The 20521-nt window shown below is 41.7% G+C and overlaps 1 protein-coding gene across 4 annotated transcripts in view; it reads left to right on the plus strand.

The window, feature by feature from the left end:
* Positions 1-20521, plus strand: part of LOC139380388 (cytochrome P450, family 27, subfamily A, polypeptide 1.1) — a 38961-nt gene that overhangs the window by 8375 nt on the left and 10065 nt on the right. For all 4 annotated transcript variants that reach the window (XR_011628438.1, XM_071123024.1, XM_071123025.1 and 1 more), the window contains exons 3-5: positions 10295-10494; positions 12642-12839; positions 12981-13144. Coding sequence is in view for 3 of the 4 variants with exons in the window: in XM_071123024.1 (XP_070979125.1) it covers positions 10295-10494; positions 12642-12839; positions 12981-13144 (562 nt within the window). In the remaining variant the exon portion in view is untranslated. The remainder of the gene's footprint in view (positions 1-10294; positions 10495-12641; positions 12840-12980; positions 13145-20521) is intronic.

Raw genomic sequence — 20521 nt, forward strand, 5'->3', positions numbered from 1 at the left:
TGATCACCTCTGACAAACAGCCCAGGAAAGAATCAAAGAACGTTGAACTTATTGCTGCTGCAATACAGTTACCAGTCACTCGTGAGCAGCTGATTGCTAACCAAAAGGTTGACAACAAGCTTGCTAAATGTTTTTCTAGTGTTGTCTCGTTGGAAGATGTAAAGAAGAAGAACATGGCTTACTTCATTGATGGTAATCTCCTCATGCGTAAATGGAAATCCCATGTTGACGCGGGTGGAGATTGGAATGCTGTTTACCAAATAGTGATTCCTACAGCCTTTCGACAAAATGTGTTATCCCTTGCTCATGATCACCAGTGGTCTGGTCATTTAGGAATCACAAAGACTTATGATCGGATCCTTCGACATTTCTTTTGGCCGGGTTTAAAACAAGATGTGGCTCAGTTCTGTCGGACATGCCACACATGTCAGATAACAGGAAAACCAAATCAGGTTATTCCTCCCGCTCCTCTTTGTCCCATACCTGTCATAGGTGAACCATTCGAGCATGTGGTGGTTGATTGTGTCGGACGGTTACCGAAGACAAAATCGGGTAACCAGTTTTTGTTAACGATAATGTGTATGGCTACAAGATACCCCGAGGCTATTCCTCTGAGAAGGATTACAGCCCCGGTAGTGAGTAAAGCCTTACTAAAATTCTTCACGACGGGGGCGGAGCTAGCATGTTGGAGTGAACGGCTGTGCTTGAGAGGCTCCTGCAACTTTTTTGCGAATTAATCTAATTTAACCTACTTTATGGCACTTTTTACAACAAACGTTTCTTTCTAATACAAGATTGTAACTTTTTATGTGAAAATGCTGAGTAATAAGCGACCAAAGGACAATAAATCCACAGCGGAGGCCTACTCCTCACTAAACAACGAGACAGACATGGCGGGAGGCACATGCAACAACGTGACAACGAGTTAGAGAAGCTATGCACGTCATTGCAGGATACTGTGCAGAGGCTTTCTGTGAAAGTGGTGGACCTGGAGGGCCGATCCAGACGTAATAACCTTCGCGTTGTTGGTCTGGCAGAGGGGGTAGAGGCGGGCTCTCGCCCCACCGACTTCTTCGCCAAGCTATTGAAGGATGCAATGGGATCGGATGTTTTGGATTCGGATCCCCAGCTGGACCGCGCACATCGCTCCCTTGTCCCAGTGCCTGGACCGGGCAAACGTCCTCGCCCAGTAATCATCTGTTGTCACAGTTTCAAGACCAAGGATCTTATCCTGCGTGAAGCTCGAATGAGGGGCAACCTGTCGCATAAAGGGCATCCATTCGTGTCTATGAGGATTATGCGCCCGATGTGGCAAAGCATCGCGCCGACTACAGAGATGTCATGACCAAACTCTACAAACTCCATCTTCGCCCAGCCTTACTCTTCCCTGCAAGACTAAGAATTACCCCGCCTTCCGGTGAGAAGATTTGGCTCTCCTCGGTTTTGGACGCAGAGAAGTTTATCCGGGGATATACACCATATGTATATCCCCGGATAAAGGCAACCCAGATGTACGGGTTAGAGTGCCTTGTTATTGCGTGTTAGGGTCTGCTCATGGACTTGAATCCATACTATACCATATTGGGTGAAAACGTATTAAACGGGCTCAACAAGGGCTACCGAACATGTAAGACGCTGAGCAGACCAATGGATGGCGGTCAGAGCTCTCAATTAACGTTACATTCACTTTCATCCCGGCTGTGCTCAGCGATGCATATTTTTTACTTCCAGGTTTGATCACTGACACCTTCGGACGGATATACTTATATTCCCCCACTTGTTTTGTTTCGTTATTTATTTTACAATCCTTACATTATTCTTACTACCATACCATTTATTTATTGCTTGCAGGGGACTGGGGGTGATGGTTGGGAGGGGGCAGACACCTGGTTAGCAGGTTGATGTTTTGTGCCGTTCTGCCTTTGTCTGGCCGTGGGCCTCTCTCCCGACTAGAGTCCCACCAGCCCAGCCCGCTGTAGTGCTTATGTCTGTGTAGGTGTGCGTACATATAATTACTAGTTGTACTTTATTACTATTTTCTCTTAGCATTTTAGTATTATGTATGTGTATATTTTAAATCAGTGTAGATTGTTATTCTGGGGTATGAATGTTTGTATGTGTATATGTGCATATGGATGTATATACATATTCTTTAAATATATATTTTTATATATGATTTTTGTGTGGGTATGTATACATACGTGTGTGTGTGTGTGTGTGTGTGTGTGTGTGTGTGTGTGTGTGTCGTTAAAAACGTTCCCCCCATAAACAAAATATGTTTAATAAAAATGTAAAATGTATATATTTTTATTTATTTTTTATTAAACATATTTTGTTTATGGGGGGGAACTTTTTTAACAAATCCTTGTTCCGATCTCCTGACCCACAGTATGTAAAGGTACAGCTGACTATGTCGGTTGCGGATGGTTTATTTTTTGACCGGCAGTGCTTAGCAATATAATCTTGAGGCTATATCTTGCTTATCTCTGGGATTGACCCAGGATGACGCTTAAATGCGCAATATGTTTAAGTTGCAACTTATTCGGTTTAGGTTTATTAGATGCTAACTGAACACTTAACTCGCGGGAGCCTCCTCAGTTCATATGTTAGTAGAAGTTCTAGGATAGTGAGAGGTGAACGTATAGTTGGGATTTTATTTTGTTTTACCTCTTGTTCGAGGTCGCGCCGTGCTTTTTTGGCATCGGCCAGACAATGTGTTTATTATTTTTATTTTTCCTTTTTTTTTCTCTCCTGTTTGTGCATGCCTGTTAAATGTGGGTTGATGGGGGGGTAAGTGTTGGGGAAATTAGGGGAACAGGGTGGGAAGTAAAGGTGCTTGCAGGGGGGGAGGGGTGGGTTGGATACTGCTCGGGTGTAGGTGCTACATATGCTGATCGTGATGGTTTGGTGCGCTTTCTTACCTTTTTATCAAGTTACATGGTATGCAGGCCACCATAGGAACTACAAACGAGAGGAGGGCGGGGCTTACATTCACTTCCTGGAATGTCAAGGGTTTAAACGAACCAATTAAGAGGGGCAAGGTCCTAGCCCACTTGAAAGCACTCTCGTCTGATATTATATTTTTGCAAGAAACCCATCTGAAGAATAACTCTCATAGCAGACTTAAGTGTAGGTGGGTGGGGCAAGTGTATCATTCTAACTTCTCTGCCAAAACGAGAGGCACAGCGATTCTGGTACGGAAAGGAATTCCCTTTCTACATAAAACCACTATTGCGGATAAAGAGGGTCGGTATGTGATCGCAATAGGAGAAATCCACTCTACCTCAGTAACTCTACTAAATATCTATGGGCCAAACATTGAATCAGAGTCCTTGCCCTGATTCCAGATATCTCCCATACTAACCTGGTCATTGGAGGGGACCTTAACTGTGTGCTAGACCAAAATTTGGATAGATCCTCTACCCGGCGAACCCCTACCTCCTATTCAAGCGAATTCTTGAATACCTACATAAAAAATTCAAACTTATTTGATATATGGAGGATCGCTAACCCTACGGGTAGGGAACACTCCTTTTACTCTCATGTTCACAAGGTTTACACTCGAATTGACTACTTTTTGTTGGATGCTAGACTACTCCCCTATACCTGTAATGTGAGGTATCATGATATTATAATCTCGGACCACAGTCCACTCACCTTCTTCCTGAGATTGGGTGACATTGTACCAAACGAGAGGGTCTGGAGGTTGAATCCTCAGTGAATATCTTAAAGACCAAATTACATTTTTCTTTGATACCAACGACAACACAGAGACCTCCCCAGCATTATTGTGGGAAACACTGAAGGCTTATCTGAGAGGCTGTATCATCAGGAGTAGGCAAAACAGAGGAAAACTGGAAGAACTGGAGGGACAAATTCACTTACTGGATAGGGAGAATGCTAGCCACCCATCTATGGAGAAACATAAAAAAATGACCTCTTTAAAATTAGAATATAATCAGATTCTCTCAGCTAAAATTGCTAAATCTTTTCTCTATGCCAACCAAAAATATTTTGAGTTTGGTGACAAACCACACAAATTACTCGCCAGACAACTTCGAAAAAATGTGAGTGACCGAATGATTCACAGGGTTAAATCTGCATCTGGGGAATTACTCTCTTCCCCCAAAGACATCAATGACAGATTCCAGCAGTTTTATGAGACTCTATATACATCTAAAGCGGATCCTAACCCCTTAATGATGCAAAAATTTTTGGAGGACTGTAATCTTCCTGCCCTGAACCAGGAAGATTCTAACTTCCTGAATAAGGAAATATCTCTTGATGAAATTCGAGAAACAATTAAATCTCTAAAGAGTGGCAAGACCCCGGGCCCAGATGGATACCCTGGTGAATTCTATAAAACATTCAGCAACATGCTCTCTCCCTATCTGCACAAAATGTTGGTTCAGGCCAATGAGGATGGAGCTCTCCCTTCTACTTTGGACGAAGCGTTCATTACAGTTATACATAAGAAGGGTAAGGATCCAGAAGAGGTAGGGTCATACAGACCAAAAGATTTTAGCAAAAACTCTGGCTAACAGGCTTAGCACTTTAATTGACAAGTTGGTCCATTCGGATCAGACCGGCTTTATCCTCTCACAGAAACTCATTCTTCAATCTCAGGCGCCTCTTCAATATTATGTATTCTCAGAGGTTACCCAACGTAGACCTTGCCGTCATATCTCTTGACGCCGAAAAGGCCTTTGACCAAGTTGAGTGGCCCTATCTATTCAAGGTCCTACAGAAATTTAATATTGGAGATAGGTTCATAAATTGGATCCAGCTTTTATATAGGAACCCCTGTGCCAGAATACTCACTAACCAATCATTGTCGCCCCGATTTAACCTCAACAGGGGGACAAGGCAGGGTTGTGCGCTGTCGCCTATGCTCTTCGCCCTAATTATCGAACCGCTCGCTCAGACGATTAGATCTCATGCAGCAATACACGGCTATAATACTAAAGATACTCTAAATAAGATCTCCCTATACGCAGATGACATCCTCCTCTATGTAACAGAACCCCAGGCTAGTATCCCAGCTATTCTTGATGTGATCAATTTGTTTGGTACCTTCTCGGGATACAGAATAGATTGGAACAAGAGTGAATTAATGCCCATACGGTCGCAAAATACCTCCTGGCCAGAACATCTCCCATTTACGTTATCTTCGGAAAAATGTACCTACCTAGGAATTGTAGTTACCAAACAATACTCCTTGCTATTTAAAGAGAATTTCCCCTCTCTGATACAAAAACTCAAAGCAAACATACTATTTTGGAGAACTCTCCCAATTTCTCTGCTCGGAAGAATTAATGCCATTAAAATGGTCTTCCTCCCACAACTGCTCTACCTATATCAGAACATCCCAGTATTCATACCTAAATCCTTTCATAAACAACTGGACTCAATTATCAATCCTTTCATCTGGGATTATAAAACACACAGGATAGGTAAAAAACACCTCTGTAAATCCAAGATGGAAGGAGGATTGTCTCTCCCAAATTTTATATTTTATTACTGGGCCGCTAACCTCCGCATTGTTACGTTTCTGCTGGATGACGTACTTCCGGCATCCAGCTGGCTTAGTATGGAGCGTGAGGAGTGTCACCCCTTCTCTATTGGCGCTGTGATTTTGTCACCTGTCAATCTGGAGATGTCACTTTATTGTAACAATCCTATTATACATAGCACAGTCCGAATCTGGAAGCAAATTAAAGTCCACTTTGAGCTTAGACCAATGTCATTCATGCTCCCTGTCGCCAGGAATCCCTCCTTTGCCCCTTCTAACCTTGATAACACCTTTGAGCGATGGGGAGAATTGGGGATAAGTACCATAGGGGATTTATACATAGAAGGGACCTTTGCTTCCTTTGAGCTGCTGAGGGAAACTTATAACCTTCCCAGAAGTAATTTTTTCAGATACCTACAAATTAGAGACTACGTTAGAAAACACCTCCCAACATTTGGGAATGCTAAACCTTCCGTGTTTGACGGATGTATAAAAATATGCCCCACCTCCGATAAACTGATATCGCGTCTATATGATGCTTTTCAATCTGTTAGCACACCTTCCACTGATGACATCAAGGCAAAATGGGAGGAAGAACTAGGGACTGACATCTCGGTGGCAGACTGGGAAGAGAGCTTGGAGTATCCACACATGCTCCATTAATTCCAGACATCGTCTCATACAATTCAAGGTATTACACAGATTACACTATTCCAAAACTAAACTGCATAGGATATTTCCTGACACATCCCCTACATGTGATAAATGTCAGGCTACGCAGGGTACACTACTCCACTGCTTTGCCCTATGCTCTAGCTTGCATGGTTATTGGAGTGGAATTTTTGGGATCCTCTCTGAAGTTTTGGAGACTTCAATAGATCCAGACCCGCTTCTGATAATCCTGGGAGTATCTGAGTCCCTAAACGGATTAACCAACCCCCAAAAACAACTAATCTCGTACGGTCTCATCTCGGCAAAAAAACTAATCTTGTTGTTTTGGAAGAGGAGGGAAGCGCCCTCTACCAAATTATGGCTCAGTGAATTGGCAAACACTGTACACTTAGAAAGAATTAGATATATTCTGAACAATAAATTATCAACATTTGATCAAATCTGGCAGCCTTTCCTCTCCTACTTGGATGAGTCGGCGCTGTGAATTTGTACTTATTAACGCACTCTCAATTGTAATATTTTAATCTACCTTTGGGCAGCATGTGCTGGCCCTGCCACCCGAGCAGTTGGGAGGGGGGGGGGGGGGGGGGGGGGGGTTGGGGGGACATCTTCCCTCTTTCTCTCTACGTGTCCTTGTTTTGTATGTCGTGTTTTGTATTATTTGTTCTGCACCCAGAACTCTGGGTCTTGTTGTTCCTTTATGCTCTTTTATGTTTAGATAAGAATTGTATACCTGTCTTGTATACCTATACACCATTCTTGTGTGTTTTTAATAAAAAATATTTGAAACAAAATTCTTCACGACATTCGGGTTACCTAAGGTGGTACAAAGCGATCAAGGTACCAATTTCCTATCCAAGCTCTTCAAGCAGGTGTTAAAATCCTTGTCAATTACGCACCGTGTGTCAAGCGCCTATCACCCAGAGTCTCAGGGTGCGCTTGAAAGATGGCATCAGACACTGAAGTCTATGCTACGTAAATATTGTTTGGAATCTGAGAAAGATTGGGATGAGGGAGTTCCTCTAGTTTTGTTTGCTGCTCGTGAAACTGTGCAGGAGTCCCTAGGTTTCAGCCCGGCTGAACTAGTGTTTGGTCACACAATAGCCATAATCACTGTTACATCCTCAGAAAGCATGAGCTCCTGAGTTGGGAAAATCTTGTGCAATACACCGACTCACGTCTTGTTTTCAAGATCGTAAATGGCCTGGCTCCCCCTCCACTCAGTATTTTTGTTAAACAGAAAACCCAAACATATGGCAGCAGATCCACAAGGTCTGCCATGAGAGGTGACTGTATAGTTCCCTTAAAGAAAAGCACCTTTAGTAAATCCACTTTCTCTGTGAGAGCTTCCTATGTCTGGAATACACTGCCATCAGACACACACAACTGCACCACATATCAAACTTTCACAAAATGCATGAAGACATGGCTTAAGGTCAGTCAGATTTGTGAATATAATCCCTAGCGGTGTATTGCCGCTTTCCATGTTGTCTGTAGCTTGTGAGGTGTGGAAACACTGTTGCTTTTATGAATTTTGTCTTGCTGCTTTTTGTTCTAGGTTGCTCTGTCTGTATGCTACGTCTTGCTTGTCCTATGTTGCTCTGCTTGTCCTATGTTGCTCTGCGTGTGCTCACTGCTCAATGATTGTCTATATTGTAATTGTTTTTAATAACCTGCCCAGGGACTGCGGTTGAAAATTAGCCGGCTGGCTAAAACCGGCACTTTTACTGAAACATTGATTAATGTGCACTGTCCCTGTAAAAACAAAGTTAACTCAAACTCAATGGTAAATCATGTATTGTGACATTTTGGGTCACTTTTATTGTAAATAAGAATAGAATGTTTTCTAAACACTTCTACATTAATATGGATCCTACCATGATTACATTATATCCCTGAATGACTCGGAAATAATAATGAGTGAAAGTTACATAGGCATAAATATCGTACCCCCCCCCCCCCCCCCCCCAAAATGCTAACCTCCCCTGTTATTTTAATGGTGAGAGGTTAGCATGTCTTGGGGGTATGATATTTGTGTATCTATAACTACATTTGTTCAACTCCCCTGTGCCGTTCCTAAGCCAGCCTTTCGGAAGCTTTACCTTCACACAGCCTGTCCACATGTGCTCTGTTGTCTGCACAGCCCTAAATCCAGCCGCTCAGAGGCGTCTACGTACTCCTAAAGCACACTGATGCCAAAATTATAAAACTGGGTGGGGGGGACAAAAATGCAATTTCAGAATGTGAGCGGGTTTAACATTATTTGCACCCCACACAAGGTCCCTCAGTGAATTTCAAATACTCTCAAAGAAGGGCACCTATTGGTAGATGGGTAAAAATGATAAAAAGCAGACATTGATTATCACTTTGACTATTACACTTTGGATGGTGTATCAATACACCAAGTCACTACAAAGATACAGGCGTCATTCCTAACTCAGTTGCCGGAGAGGAAGGAATCCGCTCCGGGATATCACAGTGAAGCCAATGGAGACTTTAATACATTTAGAGTTTAATGGCTGTGATATTAGAAAATTGAGGATGGATCAACAACATTGTAGTTACTCCACAATACTAACTTAAATGACAGAGTGAAAAGCAGGAAGCCTGAACAGAATAAGAATATTCCAAAACATGCATCCTGTTTGCAATAAGGCACTAAAGTAAAACAGCCCAAAATGAACTTTGTCCTGAGTACAAAGCGTTATGTTTGGGGCAAATCTAACACAACACATTACTGAGTACAACTCTTCATATTTTCAAGCGTGGTGGTGGCTGCATCATGTTATGGGTATGCTTGTCATCGTTAAGGAGTTTTTAAAAAACGAAAACAAGAAACGAAATAGAGCTAAGCACAGGCAAAATCCTAGAGGAAAACCATGTTCTGTTTGCTTTCCAACAGACCCTGGGAGACAAATTCACCTTTCAGCAGGACAATAACCTAAAACACAAGGCCAACTATACACTGGAGTTGCTTACCAAGACGACATTGAATGTTCCTGAGTGGCCTAGTTACATTTTTTTTACTTAAATCGGCTTGAAAATCTATGATAAGACTTGAAAATGGCTGTCTAGCAATGGTCAACAACCAACTTGACAGAGCTTGAAGAATTTTAACATTGTACAATCCAGGTGTGCAAAACTCTTAGAATTATCCAGAAAGACTGGTGATTCTAACATGTATTGACTCAGGGGGATGAATACTTATGTAAGGAAGATAAATGAGTGTTTTATTTTCATCAATTCTAACATTTTGTAAATATTTTTCTTCCACTTTGACAGAGTATTTTGTGTTGATTGTTGACACAAAATGATGAATGAATCCATTTTAATCCCACACTGTAACACAACAAAATGTGGAATAAATCAAGGGATGTAAATACTTTCTGAAGGCACTGTATATATATATATATATATACAGTATATATATCACAGGGTAAGCACTGTCTACCCTGCCTACCTTGACTACACATCACTGCAGTGATGCCATTGATACACTAGTGCTCTGTCATGAAAGAAAATGCTACAGATCCAGTGATTCAAAAAAGGCTGTCATTACACATTTCTATAGACCATGCGTGTGTGCAAGGCAGGAAACGTGAACTATGGACAAACACAGTTTGCACTGGGAGTGTCCTTTTAGAACCATCAAACTGTATGAGATGACATGTATTTTTACTTAGCAGCTATCTAGCTTTGTCAGATTTCCTATGTATATCAACACATATGCTTCAAATCGAAAAGCAGTGCAGTCATTCTGATTTATTTCCTTAGTTTTGTGTTCCGTGAACTCCAAGTGCTGCAAGACCAGCACAACACCCTGTGTGGCTTTTTAGGTCAAGGTCCAGTCACGTTAATCAAACTGGATGCTCAAAAACAGTACATCCATTTAAATGAGCCGGTTACGTAAGAGTAGTAATACACTATTGTTACATACTGTATGCAATTTACACAGAAGCTGAAGTTAAAGCTTTATCCCATCTTATCCTGCTTGAATTCAATATGAAGTTACCTAAATTCCAACATGTACCAATTAATTAATGCATCATCAATGTTATTGTTGTGAATGTGTCATGCATGTTTCCTGATACAGTATATGTTTCCTGACAGGGAAGGGGTGAAGTGGTACAATCTGAGGACTGTGCTGAACAAGCGCATGCTGCACCCTAAAGACTCGGTGCAGTACGGAGACGTGGTCAACGAGGTGGTCAGCGACCTGATCAAGAGGATCTACCACCTACGCCGGACCAGCCCCACGGGAGACCGGGTGAACAACCTGTCCAATGAGCTCTACCGATTCTCTCTGGAGGGTACGTGGGAAATTCTGCCTATGAGTTGGGACGGCGATTCTTTCACCCTTCACTATATCTACAGTTCATTTTAAGTTCAATGATTTGATCAAGTTGGGTCAAGTTGCATGTTTGACTGGATCTTTAAAGCATCCAGGTATAATTATAATATAATTCTAACTTGTTATAAGCATTACTAGGCTTTGAAATGTCTTATAATAACAAGGCTTTTAATGTCATGTGGGCTATCTCGTTGCTTAACATTTTCAACGGTCTCAAACTGGCTGTTATTTAGTCCGGCTCATTATGAGATGATTATACGACATTATAACGGGGTCATACATGCTAGTCTTGCTATGCATTACAGCTGCATCCTAATGCCTCATACCTGGATGCTGTAAAGCTGTGGTCACCAACCTTTTCTGAGTCAAGATCACGTTCTGAGTCAAAATGCAAGCCTAGATTTGATTTTAAACGTTACTTAAATAATAACAACGCAAGCTTATCGAAACACTGCTGTATCCCTTCATTGCATCTGTTGTGCTGGTTGTAGCGGGAGTGGAAGTAGGGAGAAAGCACATTCAATGGTTTTTAAGTGTTAAAAAAAGTGTTGACAGTGCTGAATAACAACTTTAAATATGAACTTACTCATAAAAACACTAGCTCTTTGCTGTATTTGTGAAGTCTCTCCTGTCATGGTTTAAGGTGTTGTTTTGTAATGATATGGAAAATTATGCTTTACATAGTGTCTGGCATCTTAGTATGTCAGATGAACAGACAATGCTTATCACTACCTCTGAAGTAGACAGAGGCTAGGAGGAAGTGAGATGCATTGTGGGTGGGATCCCTTTTTTTAAGAAACTCACAATCATCAGCTGTATACGGGATATTTCTGATTTGCTATGTAGCATAGTCAATATGTTAGTCATTGACAACCCTGGACTTTGAGTCAGAGGGGATAGTCATTTTGAGACACCAAAACTGCTCAGTCATTCTTCAGCTACCTTATTTCCATCTTCAAGAGGTAATGTTTACTGTTCCTAATGCACGTCATATAACAAAAGGAGCATTCCATTACTTTGAAATTATATTGTATCTCATTTTGTCCAATATTAATAACCTGTAAATAGAGCTTTTGTAGTCTGGAATCAGCAGAATATATAATTTTCCTTTGACAGGGAAAATTCATCTGAATCCATTTGTAAAACAGTACTCAAACCGTCAATTACAAAAATGGTCTTAAAGCTTCCTAAATGTAGGTACAACTACACCTCTGCATTGAGAAACTGCCAGGGTATAAAGGTAATACAACTTTGAGGGTATGGCACTGTTAACTTCACATTGATCCATTCTTTGAAGACTCTAACAGACATGACTGTTAACATGCGCACCTGAGCTCGGTATGTTTTATAACACTTGAGTCCTGTCACGTTGCTGTGGAGACTTTCCTTGAGTAATTTACACATCACAAACATCACTTCAGAGTTGCTTGATGAATCTCGAGCGGCTGGATTTATTTGTTAATAAAGTCACCACTATTGTAGACTTTACATTTAAGGGACTGGGTAAATTTAGATTTTTGCTTGGATAAAAACATGATTACAAAGAACAGTTCATTTGGTCTGCACAGCTTGGAAACACTAATCCTGCATAATAACCCACTTGTACACATTGAAGTGTCTGCATTCATCCTCCTCACTTCGCTGAAGAAAGTAGATTCAGACTTTGTGAATCTGACAAACATATTTGGTGTTGTCTTCAAGGGCTGATTCACATGAACTTTGCTCCTGGTTTACTCTCACCAACATATATGTGGACGTACAAAAAGAGTTTGGTGTCATGGAGAGTTGTTTAGAACCTCTGACCAGCCTGATGTGGAGTTCTGCTGGCCTCGCCTGCACTGCAGCTGTGATTGGAGAACTGGGTCAGAGACAAATCTAATTGTCCCTCTGGGTCAAAATGTTTTCAACAGGTAGTTAAAGCTGTGTTTACTCTCTCTTCGTGCTGCTGAGCTGAGCAAATGATAGTGATGACTTTGCTGTTAATCTGTCCCTTTGCATCATATGTACAGTATCAGCAGTGATGGTGTCTGTGCTCCATAAGTCTATGGCTTCACCATTCACATGCAGACAAAAGTTTATCTTAAACTTTAAATCTCTGTTCTTCAGGAATCTCTTCCATCCTGTTTGAGACTCGGATCGGCTGTCTGGAGGAAGAGATCCCAGTGGAGACGCAGCACTTCATCGATTCCATCGCTCAGATGTTCTCCTACAGCTTGCCGGTGGCCATGCTGCCCAAGTGGAGCCGCAACATCCTGCCATTCTATGGGCGCTACATCGCTGGCTGGGAGGGCATCTTCAAATTCTGTGAATTCTTCAGCATAAGACATTCTGTGCACTTCTGCACATCTCAATGATTTAAGAGCACTGGATTTGAGTGTGCATTGTTGATATTGGAATTAATTTGATTACCTATTAGTACAGATGGATAATTACTTTCTTTTTCAGCTGTGAAGTTTATTGAGATGAAGATGGAGGCAATTCAGAAGCGAGTGGACACAAACCAGGAAGTTGAGGGAGAATACTTAACGTACCTCCTCTCCAATACAAAGATGACCAATAAGGAGGTGTATGGCAGCGTCGCTGAGCTGTTATTGGCTGGAGTCGATACGGTAAGTAAATCTGCGGAGCTTTAACTACCGTCTCAGTTTATGCGGTGTGTGAGTTTCAAATTAGGGGAAGCAACCAGGGGGGGGGGATCCTTTATAATAAAGTAGCCTATTGCAGGTACAGTACCAGTCAAAAGTTTGGACACGCAGGGGGTGCTGTTGGAAGCTAAGGATGTAGAACGCATTTCCTTAGTTAGTGACCAAATGTATATATTTAACCTTGAAAAATTGTATGTATTATGTAATGCTTTCTACCCAGCCAAAAACGGAGCAGGCCGCAGCAAGCCCGTGCCCTCTCCTGATTCAGCCGTGGATTCAGCCGCTAAATCAGGAGAAGGAACACTGACCCACAGGAACACTGACTGTAGAGTTGCTACAATCCGTGATGGGCACCCTCAAAACTGATATTTTTGGTGGAGAGTCAATTTTACCGATCTCAGGTCAGAGATATCAATGGTCAAAGACGAGCTTAAAAAATCTATAGAGTATACAGAATAAGCTCGACACACGTAGCAGCCTTATCGGAGCTGGAGCTTGGTGCTACAGACCACAGCACTCGCATTAGCGAGCTAGAGGCTAACGTTGGCTCATTAATAACTAGGGTGATATACCTCGACAATAGATGTGAAGATATGGAAAGTAGAATGCGGAGGAACAACATTCATCTTCTGGGAATACCGGAGGGAGTGGAGGGCCCAAGACCGACGGAGTTCATGGCCCAGCTGCTTCAGAAGTTGCTCGGCCTGCAGGAGAAGCTGCAGCTAGACTGGGCCCACCGCAACCTGTGTAGCCGACCCCGGGATGGAGAACCCCCTCAACCATTTGTCATCAGGGTGCATTTCTTTTCACAATTCCAGTGGGTCAGAAGTTTACATATAGTAAGTTGAATGTGCCTTTAAACAGCTTAGAAAATGTCAGAAAATTATGTTGTGGCTTCTGATAGGCTTATTGACATAATTTGAGTCAATTGGAGGTGTACCTGTCGATGTATTTCAAGACCTGCCTTCAAACTCAGTGCCTCTTTGCTTGACATCATGGGAAAATCAAAAGAAATCAGCCAAGACCTCCGAAAAAAATTGTAGACCTCCAAGTCTGCTTCATCCTTGGGAGGAATTTCCAAACGCCTGAAGGCACCACGTTCATCTGTACAAACAATAGCACGCAAGTATAAACACCATGGGACAACGCAGCCGTCATACCGCTCAGGAATGAGACGCGTTCTGTCTCCTAGAGATGAACGTACTTTGGTGCGAAAAGTGCAAATCAATCTCAGAACAAGAAGCCACTGCTCCAAAACCGCCATAAAAAGCCATACGGTTTGGAACTGCACAGTACAGATCATCGTTTTTGGAGAAATATCCTCTGGTCTGATGAAACAAAAATAGAACTGTTTGGCCATAATGACCATCGTTATGTTTGGAGGAAAAAGGGGGATGCTTGAAAGCCAAAGAACACCATCCCAACCGTGAAGCACGGGGGTGGCAGCATCATGTTGTGGGGGTGCTTTGCTGCAGGAGGGACTACTGCACTTCACAAAATAGGTGGCTTCATGAGGCAGGAAAATGATGTGGATATATTTAAGCCACATCTCAACATCTTTTCAGTTAAAGCTTGGTCGCAAATGGGTCTTCTAAATGGACAATGACCCCAAGCATACTTCCAAAGTTGTGTCAAAATGGCTTAAGGACAACAAAGTCTAGGTCTTGGAGTGGCCATCACAAAGCCCTGACCTCAATTCTATAGAAAATTTGTGGGCAGAACTGAAAAAGTGTGTGCGAGCAAGGAGGCCTACAAACCTGACTCAATTACACCAACTCTGTCAGGAGGAATGGACCAAATTCACCCAACTTATTGTGGGAAGCTTATGGAAGGCTACCTGAAACGTTTGTCCCAAGTTAAACAATTTAAAGGCAATGCTACCAAATACTAATTGAATGCATGTAAACTTCTGATCCACTGGGAATGTAAAAGAAATAAAAGCTGAAATAAACTATTCTCTCTACTATTATTCTGACATTTGATATTCTTAAAATAAAGTGGAGATCCTAACTGACCAAAGACGGGGAATTGTTACGAGGATTAAATGTCAGGAATTGTGAATAACTGAGTTTAAATGCATTTGTCTAAGGTGTATGTAAACTTCCAACTTCAACTGTATGTTTATGTCCTGGGAAATGTTCTTGTTACTTACAGCCTTATGCTAATCGCATTAGCCTATGTTAGCTCAACCGTCCCGTGGAAGGGACACCGATCCCAAAAAAGTTTTAACCACTCAACTGTACGTCAATGATTTCTTCCACTCACTTGCTGTTGTGCCTTCTGTCCGCCGGGATTTGGTTAAAAAATTAGAGCATCTGATCACTGTTGAAGAATTGTCTAAGGCTGTCAAATACATTCAATCCAGGAGAAGCCCAAGATTCTCTCCAAAATAGCCCCTATTCTTATTGAAATGTACAATGAAGCATTTGTAAATGGTGCTCTCACTCAGGCAACCATTTGTCTTAGTTTTTTTTTAAGAATAAGACCCAATTGGGGACTTGTCTAAGACCCGACAGTGTATCATACCGTCCAATTAGTCTGCTGAATGTCGACTATAAAATTCTAGCCAAACTTCTTGAAACAGTCCTCCCATCAATTGTCTCTCCGGATCAACAAGACTTATTAAAAATAGACACTCATTCTTCAATTATTTAATATTATATGTAATCCCTCTGTCACCAATGCCTCTAAAGCCATTCTATCCCTGGATGTGGAGAAAGCATTTGGAATGGAAATACATTTTTTACACTAAATAAATTTGGCTTTGGCTCCAAATTCATTACTTGGATAAGACTTCTGTACTCATCCCCTCAAGCCTCTGTCAGGACTAATAACACTAATCAGATTGCTTCCTTTTGCAACGATCGACACGCCAGGGTTACCCTTTAAGTCTATTACTGTTTGCCCTCACCATAGAACCCCTTGCAATAGCACTTCGCTCCAACCCCCTCATCAAAGGTATAGTCAGATACTGACACGAACACAAACTGTCTTTATATGCAGATTTATTATTATACACATCTGAGCTTTCTTTTTCTGTTCCTGCTTCCCTTGCCACTTTCACATCCTTCGGTCACTTATCAGGTTATGAACTGAATCTCAATAAAAGCTAATTGATGGCACTTAATGTGGCCGCTAAAAAAAATCCCTTTACATAACTTGCTCACGGTAGTTTTATTTATCTTGGGGTGCACGTCACAATCAGATTTGAAAACCTTTTTTAAACCAAAAAATAAAAACTTTTTCAGCTCCTCTTTTAACCCGTACTAAGGACGATTTGGAACGCTGTTTTTTGCTACACCTCTCCTTAGTCGCACTAATTAATTGTGTTAAAATGAATACTCTCCCTAAATTCTTCTCTATCAGTGCCTACTGATATTATTCCCAATATGTTTTTCAAAAAGATCGATGGCCTAATTCCACCTTTTTTATATGGGACAAAAAGCCCCCTAGGATATGAAAACAGCTTTTGTAGAGGCCCAGATCAGACGGCGGTCTAGCGCTACCGGATTTAAGATTATATTATTGGGCCGCTAACCTTAGGCTCATTCAGTACTGGTTGCAGAGCAGGGAGATATTCCTACCCCCAATTTGGATAGAGATGGGGGCCGCCTCATCTATACCGGCATCATTGTCTTCCCTCGCTCACTCCTCCGTTACAGACCCTTACTCCTCCTTCACCAAACATATGTGTCAAAACAACATTGAAGATCTGGAGTCAATTTAGATGCCACTTTGGGTTTCAGACAACCTCTCATTTCGCTTCGGTAGCCTCAAACCCAGCTTTTCCCCCATCTATGGTTGCTGGTGCATTCTCAACATGGTCTAGTCTTGGTATTAAAAGATTTAGAGATCTCTATATTAACAATACATTAAGTACGTTTGAACAATTATTAGCTAAATCTGGTCTCCCCAGACATAATTTATTTAGGTTCTTACAAATCAGGAGTTACGTCCACAGCATAGATCCCCGATTCCCCACCCTTCCTGGTGAAACACCGTTTGACACATTTCTTATCCCACTTCCTACTCTGAAAGGCATCTTGTCAATAATCAATAGTCAAATTTGCTCACTACAAACCACCTCATCAAACAATATTAAATCCTCATGGGAGGAGGAACTGGGTGAGGAAATATCTGATGAGCTATGGGAAGGGGCACTCAAAAGGGTACATACCTCTTCTATTTGCGCTCGGCACGGTCTCATTCAATGCAAACTCATTCATAGGGCTCACTGGACCAAAGCGAGATTATCCAAAATGTACAATGGATGTGAACCCTAATTGTGTATGATGTAACCAGTCTCCTGCTAATCACGTACACATAATTTGATGTTGCCCATCTCTTGTTGGTTTCTGGAAAGACCTCTTTAACGCACTCTCAGAATTAAGCGGCACACACATCGAACTAGACCCTTTTCTTGCATTATTTGGGGTTTCCTTTCCCACAATACAACTGGCCAAAATGAATAAGGATGTAATTTCCTTTGTCACTTTGTTAGCGAGACGATTCATTTGACTTAGATGGAAATCCTTTGCACCCCCTTCTCATGCTCTTTGTATTAAATCCATTTTGAATTGCATAAAGTTGGAAAAAATGTAACACCCCCTCAATGGGTCTATAGACAAATTCTATGCATTGTGGGCTCCCTTCTTTTCTTATGTTAAACGATTTCCCTGCAGTTCCAGAGTGATGTATATTTATATATCGGTGATGTAAGAGGCCTGGTATGTGTATACACGGAATCTCGGATGATAAGGAGGACTGTATTATCTGTGTTAGTTGACTTGTAACAACTATCAAAATATCTTTCTTTTGTCTTTGTTTTTTTTTTGTTATTTCTGTCGCACTCTTTGTTTTGCTGTATTGTTGTCCTTGATGTGTTGCTTTATATTACTACCAAATAACTTACAAGTGCAATTATTTTGTAAATATGGTGTTTGAAAATCCAATAAACACGGTAAAAAAAAAAGTTTAGACACCTACTCATTCAAGGATTTTTCTTTATTTTGACAATTTTCTTAAATATATTTTACCCCTTTTTCTCCACAATTTCGTGGTATCCAATTGGTAGTTACAGTCTTGTCTCATCACTGCAACTGCTGCAACTCCTCCGAAACACAACCCAACACACCACTGCGCCACTCGAGATGCTAATATACTATTTTCTACATTGTAGAATAGTAGTGAAGACATCCACAACTATGAAATACCACACATGAAATCGTGTAATAACCAAAAATATATCAAAATATATTTTAGATTCTTCAAAGTAGCCACCCTTTGCCTTGATGACAGCTTTGCACACTCTTGGCATTCTCTCAACCAGCTTCACCTAGAATGATTTTCCAACAGTCTTGAAGGAGTTCCCACATATGCTGAGCACTTTTTAGTTGCTTTTCCTTCACTCTGTGGTCCAACTCATCTCAATTGGGTTGAGGTTGGGTGATTGTGGTGGCCAGGTCATCTGATGCAGCACTCATGACTCTCCTTCTTGGTCAAATATCCCTTACACAGCCTGGAGGTGTGTTGGGCCATTGTCCTGTTGAAAAACAAATGATAGTCCCACTAAATGCAAACCAGATGTGATGGTGTATCGCTGCAGAATGTGGTGGTAGCCATGCTGGTTAAGTGTGCCTTGAATTCTAAATAAATAACAGTGTCACCAGCAAAGCACCATCACACCACCTCCTCCTTGCTTCACGGTGGGAACCACACATGCAGAGATCATCCGTTCACCTACTCTGCGTCTCACAAAGACACAGCGGTTGGAACCAGAAATCTTAAATTTGGACTCATCAGACCAAAGGACAGATTTCTACCTGTCCATTGCTCGTATTTCTTGGTGTCCTTCAGTATTTTTTTTTCATTTAACCCACCTAGGCAAGTCAGTTAAGAACAAATTCTTATTTACATTGACTGCCTACCAGGGAAAGGTAGGTTAACTGCCTTGTTCAGGGGCAGAATGACAGATTTTTAGCTTGTCAGCTCGGGGATTCAATCCAGCAACCTTTCAGTTACTGGCCCAACGCTCTAACCACTAGGCTACCTGCCGCCCCAATGGTTTCTTTGCAGAAATTTGACCATGAAGGCCTGATTCACACAGAACAGTTGATGTTGAGATGTGTCTGTTACTTGAACACTCTGTGAAGCATTTATTTGAGCTGCAATTTCTGAGGCTGGTAACTCTAATGAACTTATCCTCTGCAGCAGAGGTAACTTGGGATCTTCCTTTCCTGTGGCGGTCCTCATGACTGACCTTCAAGTCTTAAAGTAATGATGGGCTGTCATTTCTCTTTGCTTATTTGAGATGTTCTTGCCATAATATGGACTTGGTCTTTTACCAAATAGGGCTATCTTTTGTATACCACCCCTACCTTGTCACAACACAACTGATTGGCTCAAATGCATAAAGAAGGAAATAAATTCCATTTAACAAGGCACACCTGTTAATTGAAATGCATTCCAGGTGACTACCTCATGAAGCTGGTTGAGAGACTGCCAAAGGGTATGCAAAGCTGTCATCAAGGCAAAAGGTGGCTACTTTAAAGAATCTCACACACATAATATATTTCGATTTGTTTAACACTTTTTTGGTTACTACATGATTCCGTATGTGTTATTATTCTACAAAGTAAAAAATAAAAAGTCTGCAATGAGTAGGTGTCCAAACTTTTGACTAGTACTGTAGGTGTCATAACCAGCCATAAAATAACTACAGTGGTAGGTTTTTGGGGGTTTTGACACTAATGTACAGTAGTTGTCATATCCAGCCATAAAATAATGCAATTATTGTCACAGTAGGTCTAAATATATGTGTCATAACAGCTGACATAACTTGTTGTAACCGGTCATGTCAGCTGTTATGAAATATTATGACATGTTTTGGACTGTGTCAAAACGTTGTGACGCTAGGTGTCAAGTGAAGTGTTACAGAATGCTGTTCATCGATTACAACTCAGCCTTCAACACCATAGTGTCCTCCATGATCATCACTAAGCTCAGGGCCCTGGGTCGAAACCCATGCCTGTGCCACTGGGTCCTGGACTTCCTGATGGGCTGACACCAAGTTGTGACGGTAGGCAACAACACCTCTGCCACGCTGATCCTCAACACGGGAGTCCCACAGGGGTGCATGCTCAGCATCCTCCTGTACTCCCTGTTCACCCATGACTGCGTGGCCGCACACGTCTCCAACTCAATCATCAAGTTTACTGACGACACAAACGTGGTAGTGATTACCAACAATGACGAGACAGCCTACAGGGAGGAGGTGAGAGCTCTGGCAGAGTAGTGCCAGGAAAATAACCTCTCCCTCAATGTCAACAAAATAAAGGAGCT

This window comes from Oncorhynchus clarkii, chromosome 22, assembly GCF_045791955.1.
Source record: "Oncorhynchus clarkii lewisi isolate Uvic-CL-2024 chromosome 22, UVic_Ocla_1.0, whole genome shotgun sequence".
NCBI lineage: Eukaryota > Metazoa > Chordata > Actinopteri > Salmoniformes > Salmonidae > Oncorhynchus > Oncorhynchus clarkii.